This window comes from Ylistrum balloti, unplaced genomic scaffold (assembly GCF_031769215.1).
Source record: "Ylistrum balloti isolate Yb309-2 unplaced genomic scaffold, AGI_CSIRO_Ybal_v1 Utg371342, whole genome shotgun sequence".
Taxonomy (NCBI): Eukaryota; Metazoa; Mollusca; class Bivalvia; order Pectinida; family Pectinidae; genus Ylistrum; species Ylistrum balloti.
In genome coordinates this window covers 26,681-48,960 of record NW_026782713.1, presented here as the reverse complement: position 1 = coordinate 48,960, position 22,280 = coordinate 26,681, and the positions used below count along the sequence as shown (strand labels likewise).

Here is a 22,280-nt window from a genome sequence, read left to right as displayed (position 1 = left end):
CTTCTTTGGTTCGATTCCCTGATCGGGTCTTATGTGATATTGAGCGAAATGCTCGATCGTGTAGGTTTTTTTATGAATACTCCAGTTTTATCACCACAGGATGATGAATAGTGTTTCATATTGGTCCAACATTAAGGGATTACCGTAAGTTGATATAACTTGCTTCACAAGTGATTCAAATATAAGTAATCTTCTGATCAGATCTGGCAAACTCAATTGTTTTAATCGAAGTACTCGTCCGATTACAATATTCCGAGTAACAATCGTTTGGTAAGGCTATACCTTTAAAATAATAATGAATGATTGAATAAATAGACAGAAACACAAATGAAAATAGCATTATGACAAGCAACGATATTATTCCCTATCGATTATATACACTAATATAAGAATTTTACAGATATACTGATACAGTGTTTTACACAGAAATATAAATACATTTACTGTTGCTCAGACGTCTATATATAGCGTGAAAATTGTATAAAACCTTTTTTAATGCCAGTTGTTTTTCATTAGGATTATGTTCATTTGTTTATAGCTTATTGGGCGTTCATGTTGGAAATGTTTTAATTAATCCAGATAACTGGCTATTCCTCCTTAATGGGCGTTTATGTTGGAAATGTTTTAATTAATCCAGATAACTGGCTATTCCTCCTTAATGGGCGTTTATGTTGGAAATGTTTTAATTAATCCAGATAACTGGCTGTTCCTCCTTAATGGGCGTTTATGTTGGAAATGTTTTAATTAATCCAGATAACTGGCTATTCCTCCTTAATGGGCGTTTATGTTGGAAATGTTTTAATTAATCCAGATAACTGGCTGTTCCTCCTTAATGGGCGTTTATGTTGGAAATGTTTTAATTAATCCAGATAACTGGCTGTTCCTCCTTAATGGGCGTTCATGTTGGAAATGCTTTAATTAATCCAGATGAATGGCTGTTCCTCCTTAATGGGCGTTCATGTTGGAAATGCTTTAATTAATCCAGATAAATGGCTGTTCCTCCTTAATGGGCGTTCATGTTGGTTATGTCCGTAGATGTCTTCACAAGAAGTTCGATCTTAAACGTAACCAATATAAATATTATCATTAAAAACTCCTCATTTCTGGTTGATGTTTAATATGTCAACAGAAATTTACAACTTATCATTTACACAACGCCTGTGTTTTGATGAGTGAATTAGATACATTCAGTCTATCATTCCTAAAAGAATAAACAGCTTGAAATCAACAAAAACAACAAGAAAACCAACCTGTGCATGAAATCATAACTAGAACTCAATTTCCATTTAACTAGAGCACAATAGGAGTAAAATAAGTACACGGAGTTCCAAGAAAAAATACATGGAGAATAAGATCAGATGTTCCGGAAGAGCAAGCGATTAGTCAATCCAAATAACACAAGAAAGGAGTTCATTATTCCTCAATGAAGACCCTATGACGACTGCAAAATTGCCCCAAAAAATTCATCAACCTATAAATCATTAAAAAGTCTTGACAACTGCGAGTTTTTCTATAAGATTAAGACATCTTGCACAGAAATATCAATATTTGAAACAAGTCTCATGTGCAAAGATTTTGCGTCGATAATACGTGATAAGAAGTTATACTATTAGGACGTTTCTACCACAATAGGTGGATTTTTTTTTCAAATATTCAGGTATCAATGAATCATTTCGATATTTTGTATCACACTTGAAATGAATGAGCTGAAAATAACCCCACTACATAGGTAAATCACGACTGTAACAACTTCCATGTGTATTTCTATGAGTCTAGTGTTTTGAAGCCAAACATCAATAACTTCTGTTTTGTAATAAACTGTTATATTTCAACATATTTCTGAAGTTGTACGCTTTTCACCATAGGGCATGTCATAACGCTCTAACTGTGAACAATACATATCTGGCAACATAACAGCCAATACATCGTTGGAATAGTTCCTTTATTGTACTAGAACCAGGTCACTCAATGTTGTTGTATACGGTACTTCCTCCAGTTTTTTCCAAAACAAGCAATTGACATTGGCTAAGGTCGTGTTTCTTGTAAAACAGCATAAATAACAGCACTTGTTGTATCCGCTACATATCTCTAATTTTCGTTTTACATACCTGTATGTACTAAGCGAACTGGCTATGACTTGTCATCTGTCTATATATCAGGCAAGCTGAGGCAATAGCAACTCCCTAAAAAACGGGTAGAAAGCAAGTAAAGTTAGTCATTTCATAGGCTTCTCCTTGTAAAACTGTAAAACTTTGTTAAATACCAGGCAAAGATAAGCTTTTCTATCTGAAATACCTTTTCCATGCAAAACCGTCGTCAAATACCGGGTGAAGGCATTTCTAACTTAAACATCTTTTCATTGGAAAACTTTGTAAGATACCAGGTAAAGCTAGGCTTACTTAGATATTTTATTGCAAAACTTTTTGATAACAGGTGAAGTTGGACTTTTTCAACTATATCTTCATCTTGCGAAACTTTTATAGACAGCTGATAAAGCTAGGCTTGTTAAATATCAAGTAAAACCCCGATGTAAAACATTATTCTACAATGGATGCGTGTAAGGTATTCTGCCTTCCATACATTCTCCATGTAAAGCATTTACAAAGGGACATCTTTCATGTGCTGCAAAAACTATCGTCGAAAAGTGATAACACAAGTTTAATTCCGGGTTATTCTTTCTTCGATAACCACTTAATGCTAAGCAAAACATTCTCTCGCAAAAAAAAAATCTTATCAGTTTATGCTATTCAACTTTCATGAAATACTCCCAGTAAGGCAAGATCTTAAGTGATTATTTTATCTGAAAATGTTATTCCCTCTACACGTAATATCACCACGTTACACCACGTGACTATCATTGTTATGTAGGACAATAAAAAGATCTGATCAAATGCATAACTGTGAAATTCATCCGTGCACCGGATGAAGTGTGTTTAAATTCGGTATATCTAACACAAATAGTGGTGTTATCGCTCTTGTAATGGACGGAACTTTGTGGTTATTTTAAAATTGGAAATCAATACCTTTGATATACGCAAAATCACATAAGATAAATATACATTAACATAGATACATGTGTATACAAATACATAACTAAAACAAATCAACAAACTATTAAATGGTACTAACAGGGATCCAAATATTTGTATATTTCAAACAAATTAAAAAAAGACAATGACCTTTAAATCGATTTTCCAAGACGATTACATAAGGGGAGAATGTCAGTGCACAGTTTTATAAAACATTATAAAAGTTATCAGTAATCACATGATGTAGTAATTGCAGGACCATACCAATACGCTTAAAGACGTGTTATGATATTTATTGGGCTACGGTTACATTGTACAATGCGCTAGCTGTGTAGGGCACTGACCTGCACGACAAGAGTGATGACTCCGATGGCGATGAATGCGACGTTGTAACGGTCGATGAGCAAATAGAGAGCATCAAAACAGCCCTAAAACAACAGGGTTCTGTCATAGCCAAAAACATCAATATTCTCCCACCACAGTAAAAATATTCTTATCCCGGCTTAGTAAAAAATCATTATTATCCGGTTTAATCCAAAAACAAATATCCTGTCATAGTCAAAAGATTAACATTATTCCGTCATAGCCAATATATCAACATCACTATGTCATAGCCAACATATCAACATCACTATGTCATAGCCAATATATCAACATCACTATGTCATAGCCAACATATCAACATCACTATGTCATAGTCAACATATCACCATCACTATGTCATAGCCAATATATCAACATCACTATGTCATAGCCAACATATCAACATCACTATGTCATAGCCAACATATCAACATCACTATGTCATAGCCAACATATCAACATCACTATGTCAACACTATCAACATTAATCTAAAGGAAAAATAGATACCAACATCACTCTGACATAATATCATTTAGTCTTTAACAAAATATAAAACTAATATCATAATTCTGTCCTACCAAATCAGGTAATATTCACCTCTTGCCTCCAATTAAAGTTAGATGCGTCTCTATCAATTGTTAGTAAATTGGTTAAAAACCATTGATTTAATGAAAAAATGAATTACAGTACAGTAACATTTGCCAACACTAATCTTTTTGTTCGAAATTCCTCTTACTTAAAAGAGAGCTTCTCGAAATATACTATCTAACAACAAAATAACAAGAAAGCAAAACTTTCACAAAGTTTCTTTAACATCTCATTTAATCATCCAAACCTCTGATCAACATGATTAATTTCTGATAAATGACTGAATTCGCACGGAAGTGACATCATCTATTTGTGGGTACTTACTGTGACGTAATATCCTGTGACGAGTGAATCAGTACATTGCGGATTACTAAAGACCAGATAGTTGGCTTCAGTTGCGCCACAGCAGGACTTGGGAATTCGTGCCGACATCGTTGGGTCGGATTTTCTCCATTGTGTCTCGTCAAAGTCATTACTGAGTAATGACACAGGATTGACACCGCAACATTTAAGCTACGAAAATGAGCAAAATGCAAAGGATCAAATGGAAAAAAGACACGTGCAATAAGTTCACTATAAAAAAATCAATGACGGAAATATCAAGGTTACCAGTCACATACAAATAAACATGTGCGTCGACAGGCAAAGGTAGACTCTATCATGAAAACAAAATAAACGTTAGCATCAATACACAGGACAATTTCAATAGGCGTCATTATACAACGACACAATGGGTCAGCACCCAGAGATAAAGCATAACACGAGGGGCAAAAACGTGGCCAAAGATTATCAAAGAGACCAGAATTTACAAGACTAAGTATTTTGAGAGGATAAGCGTTTCTGTGGCCTAATTTGTGAAGACTGCAAAGTTGATGTCGTGATCTGGTTTTGCTTCTTTCCCTCGTTTCATGTGGGTACTTCTGACAAAAATAACTCTAAAAGGTTTGGGCAGAACAAAACATTGCATGAATACAATTGTATCTACTGACATGGAACAGATTATGTATCTTTTTATTGTAATATGTATTGTAATATATCTAATATGATTCAGATATAAGTATAATTTAATTTATTGATGTATTGAACAATGTAGATAGTGAATATATTATTTGAGTATATCATGGAGCAAGTATCCTTAATGGTTTGGACAGGTATAGATAGTGATAAGTGTTCAGGTAAGACATTTCCATATATGGAAATGGTAGATACTGACCTGTGACTGACCTGTCTACTGACCCAGGGTAGATAATTTTGATTGGGTGGAACATAAGAAAAGTTAAGCAAAAGTTTTACTTGGAAGTTTGGTGTGTCAGGCAATACAGGTTTGGGTTTTGGAGGGAGCAGGCTGGTTTAGCATTTCGGAGAAAGATTTAAATAACTCGTATTCATCATATACCAGTATTATTGGTAAGTAATTATATTCTTTGTAATATTATATATGTATTTCAAAGAATTTACTGTCATCCATATATAACAATAAATTAATTATAAGTCGGTAACTATTAATTATCTTTGAAAGTAGGATAATATAATTGTTAATATATATATATATATAAATGTAGCTCTATCTACAAGTTGCCAAAATAGATTCTTATTTGATATCCTTTTTATGTATGTTTGTATGCAGTGTGTAGAGAGAACAGATCTAATTGTAGTCTATATTATTAATTTGTAGTATTACAGATTAATAGGAATGGAAGTAACATGGGAGTAACTCAAAACTGTACTCCATGTAGGGTGAGTTGCATTATACAATATGATAAACATGTATTTCATTAAAATAATCTGGTTAAGGAGTTTAATGTACCAAATTCCTGTAAAGATAATTGTAAAATCAACATTTTGATGAATCTCATTAAATGCAATTAGATTTATAAAGTATGTAATTATATTAAATGCTTGCTTTGTAATAGATATATGTTCTTAGTGTGCAGAGTTATGTCCCTTGGATAAGTATGAGAGTATAATGTATTCGTTTTTATTTGTAGGGTATTTTTTGTGTATAACACAATAAATGACTGGTGAGACAAGAAAAGCTCAGCAGTTCGTCATTATTTGACACTATTACATACGTGTAGAAATATTTTTCTTTCACAGAATGATTACGACCATGAAAAATAACAATCTTCCAATGATTCAATGTTCCATTACTATTATGTGATATATTTTAAGCTTGATTTATCCAGCATTCTTACAATCTAATACGTATAGTATCTTTCACCTTCCTGTTGCCTCAATTAGTATGCAAATAAAAGAAATAACGTTATTTTTACTCGTCGACTCACCTGAATGAAGAGATAGTTCCAAGCGGTCGATATTTTAGAGGAGGTAGACGTGTTTTGAGTGCTCAGCTCGTCTGCGATGTAATTCTGGTGCAACTGATCAAGCATCTGTGACTTAACCTCGGTGTTGATCTTAAATTATAATTTGTGATAGATATTCATAATACAATTATAATTTCAGGGCGAACAGGACCCGATATTACTGTAAGTAAGGCGTTGTACCATTGGAACAGGAGACAAAGCATTTCTATACGTTTGCGGGGAAGTCAAGCATAAGTGTTTCTTCAACCTTTACTTTGGAATAATGATGAGTCCATGGAACCAGTGTAGAAATTACCTTATCCTTCATGGTGATGTAGAGGCAAACAATCACAAGCTGGGTAACCCACAGAACAAGCACCACTGTAGCGTACTGGATAAGAAAACCGATTATAGTTACATAGGTTTATCCAGGCAACATATGCCGTTAACAGAGTTACAATCATTATGACAAACTTGAATAAACAAAGTCGCTAGTAACAAAGCTCTGCAAAACCAACAGTTTGATTCTGTAATGAAGTTATAAATAAATACACTTCATACTTAACCACCAGTTAAGATTTTGTGATACACTGTGCAATTCTATTTCTGTACTTAATAAATTTGTAATTGTTTTATTAACTACTGACACTCTGAGTGAAACGCTACATGCTTCTGTATGTACACCCAGTACATTACTTACTATGATGAGTGCCATCCTCCAGCCACAGCATGCTCCCAGAATCCCAATGATGGCGATGAGAAATATGACCGACCCAACAACGATTAAAGCTATAGAAAGCCCCTGGGCGGCACCAGCTAATGAGATCCCTCCAAACGTGAATGTACTCATCAGAGGTAGTATATTCTCATTGACATAGTCTGCGTTTATATGTACTAACACCCCGGGAATTAGTAAAGCTAGTCCAAGCAACTGAAACACACATATCAGATATCAATTATTCCATGTGCTTTATGATGTTATATAATCATTTTTTTTAAAAATAAGTGAATTATTCGTGCTGCAAGATCTCTGATAGGAAACCAGATGTTGATGAGAGTACCGGGTACATTTATATGTTCAGTACAGTGCTGAGTGTAGATTATCTCCAGGAAAAAGTTATGTAAGTTAAAAATAAACTAAGTGACCGGTTTCGAGTTATCAGGTCCCCACGGTCATGTAGTGTCATCAGTTTGTGTGTACATATATGTATGTCAACATAAGAAATAAACAAATTAAATAATGATTTTTGCTAAAGTTTTCAAACCATGTATTATTTTTATTGTCAAGGTTACATCCTAATGACGAGTCACAATTGATTACATAAGGGGTGATAATACATGTCATGTTATTATACATTGTAGATGAGGTTCAAATAAGTAATAACTCAAATAACATTACGTGTGTAACAAACGTATCTTCTTAACAAAATCTTTTTGTGGTACTCGCATTGACCATCTCTTACAAAGGATACATCTAGAATAATAATTTCCTACAAGCATCCATATGTGCACTGTGTGTATTTTCTTGTGTCTCGGGTGTATACATTTGTTGCCTTATTTCCCGTTTGTCCCATTTTTTGCATTCATACTTTAGTAAGAAGGGCAGATGAAACAGTTATAAGCATTCTTAAAATATTTTCCAGCCAAAATATTAGCTTAAAACCAACAGGCCACATACTGGCCCAAATAAGGACAATTCGATCGTGCGTATTTAAATTATTTTAATCCAGAAAAGTTGTATTACTATCAAAGATGTATCAATAAAACTACGTTTATAGCAACAAACCTTTATTCGTTATAGGTACGGATATAAAGCAATATAAATATATACATATATGGTATCAGCCATGGTACACTAGTCAAAATGGATAAATCTAAAAGAAAGAAGTTTAACGGAGCCATTCAATATATGGAACCTACCTCTTTTTTCAACTTACCATGAAACATATATTCAGGACGATGAGGAAGATCTTCCCAAATTTCCCAGCGCAGTTGAGTCCCATCTTACTAACTGATTTTCCACTTTTTTCTACTAAGGAAAATAACATCAAAATTAAGTACGATAATGAGGGGGTTAAGAGCCAAATAACGGGGTATGAAAGTTGGAAAGAAATAGAGAAGTAAGTATCACTGTGGGTTACATACAAATGTAGGTATTTGTTCATTGGTGATATTTTTAATGTTATATAGAAGAAGTATCTGCTAGTTGAGCAGTATGTATTGTTCTTAATTTCTCGGGGTTTCACGGTTGTCCTGATCATGGGAATTGCAATTCGTGTATTTCTGTCAAAATTGGGAGCAGTGTATGCAGGCATAAGGTGACAATGTTTGCTGAGTGTTTAAATGACCGTGAGTATACACAAACACAACTATCACGTTTTATCGTGTAAGGAGGAATATAGTGGAACCTTTGTTAAGCATATGTGATGGCGTTTTAACCATTTGGTCAGTTTATACAAGTTCTGTTTCTTTTGATTAAATGATATCTCGAGTAAAGATTTGCAATGCCAAACTGATCAACTTTATATGTTTACAGATAACAGAAAATATTCGATAATAGGTCGCAACTCACAATGATGATTAAATTATCGTGTCTTTTAATATATCTGACATACCGTATTTAGGAGAATATTTCAAATGCCAAATTAGACAAATTAAAATAATTATCTTGTAAACATTTGCAAATTAAAATAAATGTGATATTGCTGCCAAATACGATCTTGATTACAGGAGAGGGATAAGATATAATGCCGATATACACATAGACAGTATATTTATAAGATAACATGTTCTACACATGCAGGATACATTTTCCCATCCAGAGCATTTGCTTTTCTTTACAATTATAAAAAAAATATGCATGTATTAAGTCTTTCTTTTTTTCCGCAAGAGTTCGAAATTGATTTTGACCGAATTAGATATTGAAGCACTGATGAGAATTTTGTACAGAGGAGATCTCCCTCTAGAACAGGAGATGCTATGGCAAGCAGGAAAACATAGGTGTCTTTTTGTACAACAGTGGATTCTTTTTCGTCAATAAAGACAGAAAGGCTAGTGCATATTGAGTAAATAGGGCGACCTTCACCTTGATCAAATGCTGATGTTTTAATCGAATCATTACCATATGTAGCAATATAAAGCAGAAAAGGTTGGTAAGATTGTCTACATGACAAATCCATGAGACACATTTCCTGTCTCCAGTTTCACTTTTTTTTCTGTTCTATATAGATGAATATATATATACCTACTTTGAAGACCTACTCTGTAAAACGTTGACAATCAGCTAGTTCTACTACTAAATAAACAGCTGTACGTCACTATAAAAAAAAGTATGATACATGTCCATTCCGTATATGGAGATCATAAAAGTCTCAAAATATGTACCTGTGTTTAGGATAGGGTTTTCTGTAACACTATCATCAAAATATTGAAATAAGTAGGCTTTGCATAAAGGTTTCTTCTAACGGTTACAAAATTCTTCTCTTTTTTAATTCATATGTTTATATTTTTCCTATTTTTCATCATCATCATCATCATCATCATCATCATCATCATCATCATAATCATCATCATCATCATCATCATCATCATCATCATCATCTATCAGAACTTGATCAGATTCTTGAAAGTTACTCTGGTACTTGACCGACCAACATATTATTTATCTAAATGTATGAATGCAACATCTATAATGCTGTGTAGATAAGAAAGGACATTACACATATTATACTGACACCAACACATATATCTACTGAGACCAACACATATATCTACTGACACCAACACATATATCTACTGAGACCAACACATATATCTACTTGGACCACCCCATACTGGGACCAACCCATATATCTACTGACACCAACACATATATCTACTGACACCAACCCATATATCTACTGACACCAACACATATATCTACTGGGACCAACCCATATATCTACTGACACCAACACATATATCTACTGACACCAACACATATATCTACTGAGACCAACACATATATCTTCTGGGACCAACCCATATATCTACTGACACCAACACATATATCTACTGACACCAACCCATATATCTACTGACACCAACACATATATCTACTGGGACCAACCCATATATCTACTGACACCAACACATATATCTACTGGGACCAACCCATATATCTACTGACACCAACCTATATATCTACTGACACCAATACATATATCTATTGGGACCAACCCATATATCTACTGGGACCAACCCATTTATCTACTGACACCAACATATATATCTATTGGGACCAACCCATTTATCTACTGGGACCACCCCAAACTGGGACCAACCCATATATCTACTGACACCAACACATATATCTACTGAGACCAACCTATATATCTACTGACACCAACACATATATCTACTTGGACCACCCCAAACTGGGACCAAGCCATTTATCTACTGACACCAACACATATATCTACTGAGACCAACCCATTTATCTACTGGGACCACCCCATACTGGGACCAACCCATATATCTACTGACACCAACACATATATCTACTGGGACCAACACATATATCTACTGGGACCAACCCATATATCTACTGACACCAACCCATATATCTACTGACACCAACCCATATATCTACTGAGACCAAACCATTTATCTACTGGGACCAACCCATATATCTACTGAGACCAACACATATATCTACTGGGACCAACACATATATCTACTGACACCAACACATATATCTACTGACACCAACACATATATCTACTGACACCAACCCATATATCTACTGAGACCAACCCATATATCTACTGACACCAACCCATATATCTACTGGGACCAACCCATATATCTACTGACACCAACATATATATCTACTGGGACCAACACATATATCTACTGACACCAACACATATATCTACTGGGACCAACCCATATATCTACTGAGACCAACCCATATATCTACTGACACCAACACATATATCTACTGGGACCAACCCATATATCTACTGAGACCAACCCATATATCTACTGAGACCAACCCATTTATCTACTGGGACCACCCCATACTGGGACCAACCCATATATCTACTGACACCAACACATATATCTACTGGGACCAACACATATATCTACTGGGACCAACCCATATATCTACTGACACCAACCCATATATCTACTGACACCAACCCATATATCTACTGGGACCAACCCATATATCTACTGACACCAACCCATTTATCTACTGGGACCACCCCATACTGGGACCAACCCATATATCTACTGACACCAACCCATATATCTACTGGGACCACACTGAACACACTCTATTGTTTCTGGTTTTTCCTATGTTAAGATTATGTTGTTTGTGTAATTCCTAACAGTTCAGATCGCGATACTGAAAAAAACTGAACAGATGGTTTTAATGTTCGGCTTCGCCTCGCATATAGACACTATTGTCAGTTTATCACTAAAAGACAATCAGTTTAACTTGGTTTAATTAATGGATGTTCTAGGTCAATAATGAATTTCAATTCCGACATCTAATGATATTTACTTTAAATCACAGAAATAGTATAAAACAACGACATTTAAAGTACAGTATATGACATTGGTTGTTTACAGAAACAGTGGGAAAGATAAGGAGAAAATGACGATACGTTTGCTATAGTTAAGTTCGTCTGTGATATTCTTATGTTTACAGAATCAATATACCACTTTGAAATTTTACTTGTAAGTTATGTAAGGAATCAATCAGTCAAAACCTGTGTTAAAACATATCAACATACCTGTATTTTTGTTTCTTTTCTAGATGTAATTCTTTCCTTCAAACTTCTCAAATATTCCAAAGTACACAAATGTGTATCAAAGACAATGATCCACGCTTATATTGTGTATATTAGAAAATATCTTATCAATCAAAACAGGAACTTAACCGGAAGTTCCGGTGATAAACATCACTTCCGGTTTTACATTTTATGTAGGCTTATAAGACAAATCCTGTGTGAGTAGAAAATGTTAGATTGTTAAATTAATCGTTCTGAAAAACTAAACTAATTATCTGCTTTTAGAATAATTTAGACTGGTCTCGCAAGCAAAGGAAATACATAGTTGCATCAGCCAACAAGTTGTATAAAGAATATATTCTGGGCTAAATGATACTAACATAATAATAATGATACTACACTACCACTGATATATATATGTAAGAACACATACGCACTGATGCATGTCAATGCTTGATAATTGGAAGACTGTGCCAACTGACCAGAAAATATTATATTTGTAACTGTTGCATAGTTGTCACTGAAACGTTGACCACAATTTTTCAGAACAAAAATGAAACATGAAAATATCTATTGAAGACTACACTACAGCTGATATATATGAGAAGGACACAAAATGAAACATGAAAATATATATATTCTTCCAAGAAATTTTATATATATGAAAAAAACACAAAAAAAGAAGAAGAAACAGAATTTATGTTAGAATAAATAAAACCAGCCCATGTAAAAATAGCCTTACAATGCAATGCACGTGCAACTGTAGAAAGTGCAGTTTTTAGTTTTTGTTTTTTTTTTAAGTTATTTAAGATCACATGTAAAATGTGTAATAGACATCCATTTTTCAAACTTGTGAGTCAAATGGCTTGATACTGACCAATGTGTATACATAGCAACTGTTTACAGGAGGATATGACATGATGTTCTATAGTATAGGACATTCAAGAAACTTTTTTTTTCAATTTACCTCATGCTCGGTAAAATGAAAAAAAGACTCGTTATGGTGAGATGAAATTAATGAAATACTCATCTCATATGAAATGGAGCCAAAACGATGTGTATCTGAAAACTTTGACTCTTTTGTAAATACTCATGATAAAGCACTTTACTTTACTAATAATAAAAAAAGGTTATAAAGTCACCATGACGTATCCCAAACGTATGTGGATTATGCAGAAAGTTTTTAAAGTTACTAATATGTTTTTAAGAATCTCTAGAAAAGTTGCCAACATTTTCATTGAAATCAGTCGGGTGTGAAATTGTAAAAAAATTGTTTCATAGAATGAAACGGATTCCTTCACTCTACTCGAGATTTACTCAGGTAAATTACGCAAAAAAGTGTTTTCTCGAAATAACAACATTTACCCTAGTTCACTGTCGCCTATATTAGTCTTGATAATGTGTTTATTTGTTAAGTATATAACATTTAAAGAGGCGATATTCACACTATATTTCTCCTTATTAATGACATCACAATATATGTGACGTCATAGCTATATTTAGAAAACCACGTTTCCGGTAGTAACAGTAATTCTGTTGTGAACATGAAAATTCATAATATCAATTGCAAACAGAGAATAAAAATTATCAAAACAGTCGAACAAAACGCATGAGCGATAAAAGGAAGCATTCTTTATTAACGGTACAAATAAGAATATAAAAATATTGGATAATTGAAAGTTTGGTATAAGGATGATATCCACAATGCTAGAAATCATACATTTTATCACAATTTACGAAGCAAATATGGTAAAGGATCAATTTGCGATGAATCTAACATATAAATCTAAACAGTGATGCAAATATGCATGCCCCGGTGATCATGTTGTCGCCCCCTTTATATCAAATATCATCAATCGATGAAGTAAAGCTCCCTGTCTCTTATTTCATTTTATATTTTTACTTTACGTATTTTATCCATCTCTCAAGTCTCTATGCATATATGTTTTCAAGCCTCCAAAGGACCTTAATGAATCATATCCGTTTCCGTTTGTCAACATGTGCTTTATATATTATATATTGTTGTCTATAATGCCATAGATAGTAGAGGCTAGTTGAGCATGGCTGTTGAATCATACACAATGTACATACCCTATAGATTACTGAAATAAAATGTTTATATATGCCAGTTGTTGGCAGTTGGCCTTGCCATCTTGGATACAAGGACTTTTAGGCCATACCTGTTGATAACTTTTTATTATTGAATGTATAAAGATATTATTAAAAAAATGTTCTATTTGTAGTAATGTATGTATACACAAAGATAATGTGTTTGATGTGTAAGAGTTATCTCCCTTGACCTCTATTTGTAGTAATGTATGTATACACAAAGATAATGTGTTTGATTTGTAAGAGTTATCTCCCTTGACCTCTATTTGAAGTAATTTATGTATACACAAATATAATGTGTATGATGTGTAAGAGTTATCTCCCTTGACCCTCTCTCGCTCTCTATTTATTAATTTGTGTTATTTTTATTTCAATCTTGTAAAAAATGCGAGGTGTATATTAGTTATGTTATTCTTTTCAGACCACTAAGTGTAGAACATGTGTATAGGCTTTGCCTGTTATTTAATCCAAATTGATATTAACATCTTTTTTTCAATAATATTTCATTGTTTTTTTTCGCGATACTATGGGCAATCGTTATCTGGCCATCGCATTTTCATGACTTTAAATTAATATCCAAACCATGGAAACGTTAAAATGCATAGTTTATATTACAAACAAATCGAAATATTTAAAACACCAGATATAACTACATAAACACAACCATAACACTATCGAGAGTTTCCATATTTTGAAATAAGGCATTGCCTGCGGTTTAAAGAGTATGATACAAACGATTATATGAACAGAAAAAATCTTGTACTGTACAAGGTTCACACAAAGCGTCAATGTTTATTGGTGCACTGAACAGGCAGCAAAAAAACAAGAATTTAATAAATTATCAACTTCCGTGTCCATTTTCATATTGCAATATCCATTTTTTAATTATTCGAGGAATGTTGCCATTATTTATCTTTGTTCTGATCTCCAATGAAAGAATTTTAAGAAAATCGAAATCCTCACAAATTTGAAAGCGATGCCAAAACATCGTCGTTAGTGACGTCACATCACTGAGGTGACAGAAGTACGAGGCCCAGACTGTATTTTAACCTGTAATTTTAAACTGTTATCACTCCTCGTTCCGACTTTTCATCTTTAGGTGACTTAGGTTTCAATCGAAGACCCAGGCGGACAAAATGTTGTATCTGGTATTGTTATGACACACGCTGCCGGTAACCATACTATCAACTAGTGCCAAACACGGCATTGTTTCCGCACCACGCTCTGTTTATCATTAAAATGCTGGCATCTTCAATAAAAATCCATCTTAACCTCGGACCAACAAAGGTTTCGTTGTAAATGAATTAGCGTGTCCAACGTGTCCAGTGAGTCATGTGGGATCAGTGACCATTACTCCATAAGTCCCTTTGTTTACACTAGACAACACTAGTCATGTAGCTACAGCACAGGAGGAACGTAAATACAATGATGCAAATCTGATGAAAAAGAAAATAAATGTTGCCATTGTAATTAAAATGTATTCTGAGCTAATACTCTTATACACAATATATAAAAGATACTACGTTTATTTGTAATATTATTACCAAATGATGAAAAATAATAAATAGAGGGGTTACCCTCTCTCATATATATATGATTTAAACAGATTCATACTTTAACACAAAGAAAAGAGGACAGCACATCTACATGTATTTCTCAGGTTCCAACATTATGCATGCTGATTGTTTTGCTTCTCGAGGGAACAACAAAATTTGCAATTTTAATGAGAGAATGTAAATTTGTCGATGCTCGATTCGGTTGATTGGTTAAGTGTGATACACGTTACGGAACTCCTAATCTGTTGTTGACTTCACATTTTTAACAAACTTATCAAAATAAATGAAAAAATATCGCTGTTCCTTTTGTACAAAATATTCGTTACAAGTGTATTTAAAGGTAAGAATCATGTCCATTCTGATTCAAACTGAAATAAACAATTGTTCGAATGAAATTACACCTTAAGATGATAGATGACAAGTTATACTTCTGTATCAACTTTTTATATATATGGCCTTCCAAGCCTAGAAACGTTAGCATTACTGACGAGTCATAGACGCAAAAGATGTATGGTGCATTTAAATGCATTATTTGTCTATCCTTAATCTACTTACAAGCTTGTATAAAAAGTGTTACTTTAGCGCAGTCCTCGAAATTGTAGACACTGTTAGTGAAATGTGGAATTTAAGTCACTATCGTTTGCCATTACTACATGCCATGTTTTAATTCAATCGAATAGAGACACGGCTTAGAATACACACATACACATGTTGTTTTCTGAAATAATCAGAGAAGGAAAATAATTTAATTACCAAGGTGATACACTTATCCATCTAAATTTTGACTTTTCAGTTGCTCACGTTTTTTTTCCATAGTCACCTCCTTAATTTAAACATTAAAGACCTTATCATCACTGATGTGCTTTGGAAGGATGAAACGGTTCCATGATGAAGTTCAAATAATTATTTTGCTCTGCATCAAGGAAGATTACCTGTATCAGTACAGCAACCAAACAAATGTAACCCATCGAGTTGAGAATGGTTCCAAAGGTAGACATGATTACATCGTAACACCCCTAGAAAAGACGAATATTAGGCTCAAATGATTGGTTTATATTTTTACACATATTCGCTCATTAAAGTTCATCACCAAAAATAGTATCAAATACACAAATCAACTTTAATGTCAGAACAAACATTGAATAAGATAGCTTCGTTTTTAAACTTTTAAGGAAGCCGGAAGAGGAGGTCTTTTATACAGGTTTTCAGTATATTTCAACTTGTTCTTGCATTTCTCACCACGGAAAATCACAAACATTGTAACATAAAGACACTGGTATTCAGGTTTCAGTTTGTGAACTTACAATAATACAAATCTTCCTGAAATATACCAGGTATGTAGTCAAGAATGGTTATACAACACAAACAGCTCGAGATTAAAAGCAACATGACTTACAGAGGGCCAGTAGGTGCCACTTGTGGCGGTGTCAGTGCAGGCGGGGTTGGAATAGGTGGTGTACGTAGCCTCCGTTACACCTTTACAGCATCCTTTTGGTATCTTCTTGCCTGAACCAGCTCCACTTCGCCAAGGACTGTTATCAAAGTCGTTTGTGGTCGAAGTAACTGCATTAACACCACAACATTCTGCCTGCAACAAAATGATGTACAACCTTTCACACTAGTTTTTTCCTTAGATAATTGCTGTGCCATTCATTTAAACATTTGTCTCGAAGATAAGTCACAGGGACATTTCTCTATCAGCTTTACGGAGTCAATACACCAAACACTATAGAGCGAGCTTGATGCATCTTTTTCTGGTTTAAAACGAATTTATCGTATCACTTGATCTCTTTGCACTTTATTCAGTAAACGTACTTCCATGAACATGTAATTGAATGACGAAGAGACTGTGTCGCTCTTATCCAGCAGGTCTTGTGTGTATTTGCTCGTAAGCTGACTGGCGAACTCATTCTTTATCGTGCTATCCAGCTGAAATAGAACGTTAATTACATTGGTATTAGAATATAAGATATACATTCAGATATTAAAACTGAAAAGGAATGTCAGAACTTTAATAGACATAAAAAGTATAAAATTGAAACAAAGAGACTTAAATTACATCACATTGAAACAAGAGTAGGGCCTGAAATGAATCGCATTGACATTAGGATATGAGGATATGATCGCAAAAATAAGACGTATATCATTGCACAACAATTGACACCAAATTAGATTGAAACTAGGATTTAAAAAAGGACTTAAAAATATGCCACATTTAAACCCGGACTGGACTAAAATCTTATGAAAATTCCAACATATAAAACTAAGTCAAAATATGAACAAAATAAAGATTTACAGGTATCTCCTGAAAACAATACAAGGAGAATAAGACCAGGTGTTCCCGATTAGCAAGTGTCTTTTGCTTCATCGACGACAGCGCTATAGAAATCTTGGGTAATCCAAGTAAGTAATGTCAGGTTCTCAAATAAGAACAAGGTATACAATAACGGAACCAACACGCAATCCAACGTGCATCTGTTTCATCCTTCTTCGTCAATGATGATTAAGGCACCAAATTGGTGAGACTTATTAGGAAAACCAATATTGGCAAAATATATGAGAAACACACTTCCCCAAACATGATTTCAATGAATTTCATGTATTTCATTATTGGATATTTTTTTAAAAGAAGGTACATATATTCTGAATGGTGTCAATATTCGGATTGCAAAAACGGAGAGAATGGATAAGGAGATATCGTTGACGATGAAGTTATTCAACCAAGAAATTCCGGTTACCGATTACCGTATTCATACAATCCATCACTGTATGACTCTGTGTGGTATTTTGTCACGGTAAATTGACGCTGTCGTCTTTTTGTTTTATTTTCAGATGAATTCGTTGACGTTTTATGATAACTAGTTTTTTGTCATTGCCAAATTATAATATTGTCCTTTATAGAATATGGAACATTTTCAAGGAATTACTACCGCTTTGGTGCATACTTACATGAGATCTCAGCACGAAGAAGAACACCAGAATGACGACCTCTGCAACTGTTAGTATGATAACTATGATGGCGTACTGAAATAAAGACACCTCCAGCATGTAACATATATATATTGTATAAACATATACATCAGAGAGTTGTAATTGACAGGTTTGCCTCTCGCAACAGCGATGGACCAATTTCAATAATAAACAATATGATGAAAAAGATTTAATTTTCAAGCCCATTTGCTAAGACTTTAGCTTTTGCCAACCAACAGTTGTTGTTAGCATTTTGGTGTGTGCACACCAGTTGTTATTTTCAGGACTTTGGTTTTTGCTTACAAGTAGTTATCGCTATGCTTGGGTAACCATTAATCAGGTGTTGAAAAAGTTAATCCGAATACATTTACTTTTAAATCGTAAAGACTCTTTATTAATTTTCTAAATGATAAGCCAAATTGGTTTAATTTGGGTATCATCATTGTTTGAAAGCTATCGTGACTCAGCTGAAGTTCAAATACGTCTGGTTAACTCAAACTAAGTTTTGATAGATCTAGTCAGACTACCACACAGAAAAAAAAACAATCAGAGAACTATGAACAATTGAAAGTTATTATTTAAAAACATTTTTGGAAACTGTAAAAGTAAAAGATAAAACAATTTGAGAATTATTTGAAGTTGTAACCATAGTGTTTAAAGTTAAGTCACATTCATGAATTTATTTCTTAAAGATAATAGTAAGAGATTTGTATCAATAAATTCGACCTTTGACGTAAGGTAAGCATAAGCATTCCATAAAACAAACATACTCTTTATTTAAAGAAATATTTCAGCATTTGGCTTTTATTTTATTTTCATCATCGTCAAAAACAAATCAAAACGGTAGGGATATTCTAAGGAATATAGGATATCATAGTGTATCGTCTATAAAGAGAGCTGAAATGCCAAAAAAACAGGAAACAGATTGTCACTTGTAGCTGCACATTTAAATTTATAATTACTGGTATACTTACAATCACAAGCAACGTCTTGATTTTGCAGCAGGCTCCGATCAGTCCCAATGTGGCTATGAACAGTATAGCCACGCCAAAGAAGATGAAGACAATCGGTAGGTTGCCAGAGATATTACCCAGATTGACACCGTTAAAGGATATTTGTTCTAAAAGTGGCTTGATGTTTTCGCTTAGCAAGTCGATATCTGTCAGCATTAGTATCCCAGGTATGATAAGAGCTATACCAATTATCTAGTGAAAGTAGAAAACAGATGTTTAATACATGCAAATAAGTGTAACATAGTTTTAGAAAAGGCGTTAGATGAGGTAAAATAAAACAAAAAGCAATGAAAATACCAGCATATCAACAGAAATATACAGGAAGGAAACACGGTAGACATGTTACAGTAAACAGGTTACACTATACAGCTTACACTATACAGTTTACAGTATACAGGTTACACTATACAGATAACAGTATACAGGTTACAGTATACAGGTTATACTATACAGATAACAGTACACAGGTTACAGTATACAGGTGATAGTATACAGGTAACACTATACAGATAACAGTATATAGGTTACAGTATACAGGTTATAGTAAGCAGGTAACACTATACAGGTTACATTATACAGGTTACAATGTACAGTTTACAGTACACAGATAACGGTGCAAATGTTACAGTATACAGGTTACAGTGTGCAGATTACAATGTACAGGTTACTGTATACAGGTTACAATGAACAGGTTACATTATACATGTTACAATATACATGACACAGTATACAGGTTAAAATATACAGGTAACAGTATACAGGTTACAGTGTACAGGTTACAGTATACAGGTTACAATGTACAGGTTACAGTATACAGTATACAGGTTACAATATACTGGTTACAGTATACATGTTACAGTGTACAGGTTACATTATACAGGTTACAGTATATAGGTTACAGTATATAGATTGCAATTAACAGGTTACAGTATACGGATTGCAATATACAGGTCACACTATACAGATTACAGGTTACAATGTACAGGTTACAGTATACAGGTTACAGTGTACAGGTTACAGTATACAGTATACAGGTTACAATATACTGGTTACAGTATATAGATTGCAATTAACAGGTTACAGTATACAGGTTACAATGTACAGGTTACAGTATACAGTATACAGGTTACAATATACTGGTTACAGTATACATGTTACAGTGTACAGGTTACATTATACAGGTTACAGTATATAGGTTACAGTATATAGATTGCAATTAACAGGTTACAGTATACAGATTGCAATATACAGGTCACACTATACAGATTACAGTATACAGGTTACAATGTACAGGTTACAGCATACAGGTAACACTATACAGATTGCAGTATACAGGTTACAGTATATAGATTACAATGTGCAGGTTACAGTATACAGATTACAATGTACAGCTTACAGTATACAGGTTGCAGTATACAGATTACAATGTACAGGTTACAGTATACAGGTTGCAGTATACAGATTACAATGTACAGGTTACAGTATACAGATTACAATGTACAGCTTACAGTATACAGGTTGCAGTATACAGATTACAATGTACAGGTTACAGTATACAGGCTACATCATACAGGTTACAGTATACAGATTACAATGTACAGGTAACTTTATACAGATTGTAATGTACAGGTTACAGTATACAGGTTACAGTATACAGGTTTAAGTATACAGGTTACAATGTACAGGTAACTTTATACAGATGGTAATGTACAGGTTACAGTATATAGGTTTAAGTATACAAGTTCCATGTTCGATTTACGTTTTACGTTTGTATACTCAGTAGATATATTTACTCAACAATAGATACAAGTGTCTTGTACTTACAACATCTCTTACATCAAAGTGCAGGTGAGAAATAGTCTGGGAATTTGTTTGAGATATTCATGGTCAATTTAGACCATTAAATATCTACTCCACATCTTGCTTAACACACAGATGTATCAGTTAAACATATATGTATTCATTATCTACTTTGTGTGGCGACTGTCTTATAATTGTTCAATCATCACACTCTACACTGTAATAAATGTTGACACCGAATAATTACGTATTAATAACACTCGTACTTAAACACATATAACGCACTATACAAAAGACACTTTAGTGTAACTTACACTGCTCAAACTTGTTTATCGGATGTACGGCACACACGACTTACCAAAAATATGATGTTGGTTCCTATAACGATAATCTTCGAGATCGTCTCCGTGCAGCAACACATGATGAATATTCTGTTATTAAAAAGAAATCAACAATTTTATTCAAATTGTAAATACAAAAGCAAATAGCGTAAGAGAATAATTTTCCGTGCTATACTGCTTGCTTTTTTTGATACATATGTTCATACTACGTTTTAATAAATACCTTCTGTATGTATCGTATTCTTTATGCCATATTTGTCCTGAATATTCATCACGATGAAATATTTGCATTAGAAAAATAAAATAAAACAACTTGTTTCCAATATCTTTTGTACTTTTTACTGCCAGATGAGCAATAAAGCCATATTCGCAGACGCCAGATGAAACAATTTGAGATGTCTAATTACTAAATAACACTTGTTCTTAA

General features: G+C 33.7%; 2 protein-coding genes across 2 annotated transcripts; both read right to left on the bottom strand.

Annotated features, from left to right (window-relative positions):
* Positions 1–422: 422 nt before the first annotated feature.
* LOC132562106 (tetraspanin-9-like) lies at positions 423–8,287 on the bottom strand. The gene is made up of 8 exons (XM_060226833.1): positions 8,222–8,287; positions 6,985–7,215; positions 6,601–6,675; positions 6,267–6,395; positions 4,306–4,494; positions 3,374–3,457; positions 2,109–2,183; positions 423–1,057 (listed from the first exon to the last, which is right to left on the bottom strand). Exons 1-7 carry the CDS (start codon positions 8,285–8,287, stop codon positions 2,118–2,120), a joined length of 840 nt encoding a protein of 279 aa, XP_060082816.1. The 3' UTR covers positions 423–1,057; positions 2,109–2,117.
* Positions 8,288–15,528: 7,241 nt separating this feature from the next.
* Positions 15,529–21,933, bottom strand: LOC132562107 (CD63 antigen-like). The gene is made up of 7 exons (XM_060226834.1): positions 21,871–21,933; positions 19,674–19,904; positions 18,679–18,753; positions 17,545–17,658; positions 17,126–17,317; positions 16,662–16,745; positions 15,529–15,609 (listed from the first exon to the last, which is right to left on the bottom strand). The coding sequence occupies exons 1-7, from the start codon at positions 21,931–21,933 to the stop codon at positions 15,550–15,552; spliced, it is 819 nt and encodes a 272-aa protein (XP_060082817.1). The 3' UTR covers positions 15,529–15,549.
* Between the last annotated feature and the right edge of the window lie 347 nt (positions 21,934–22,280).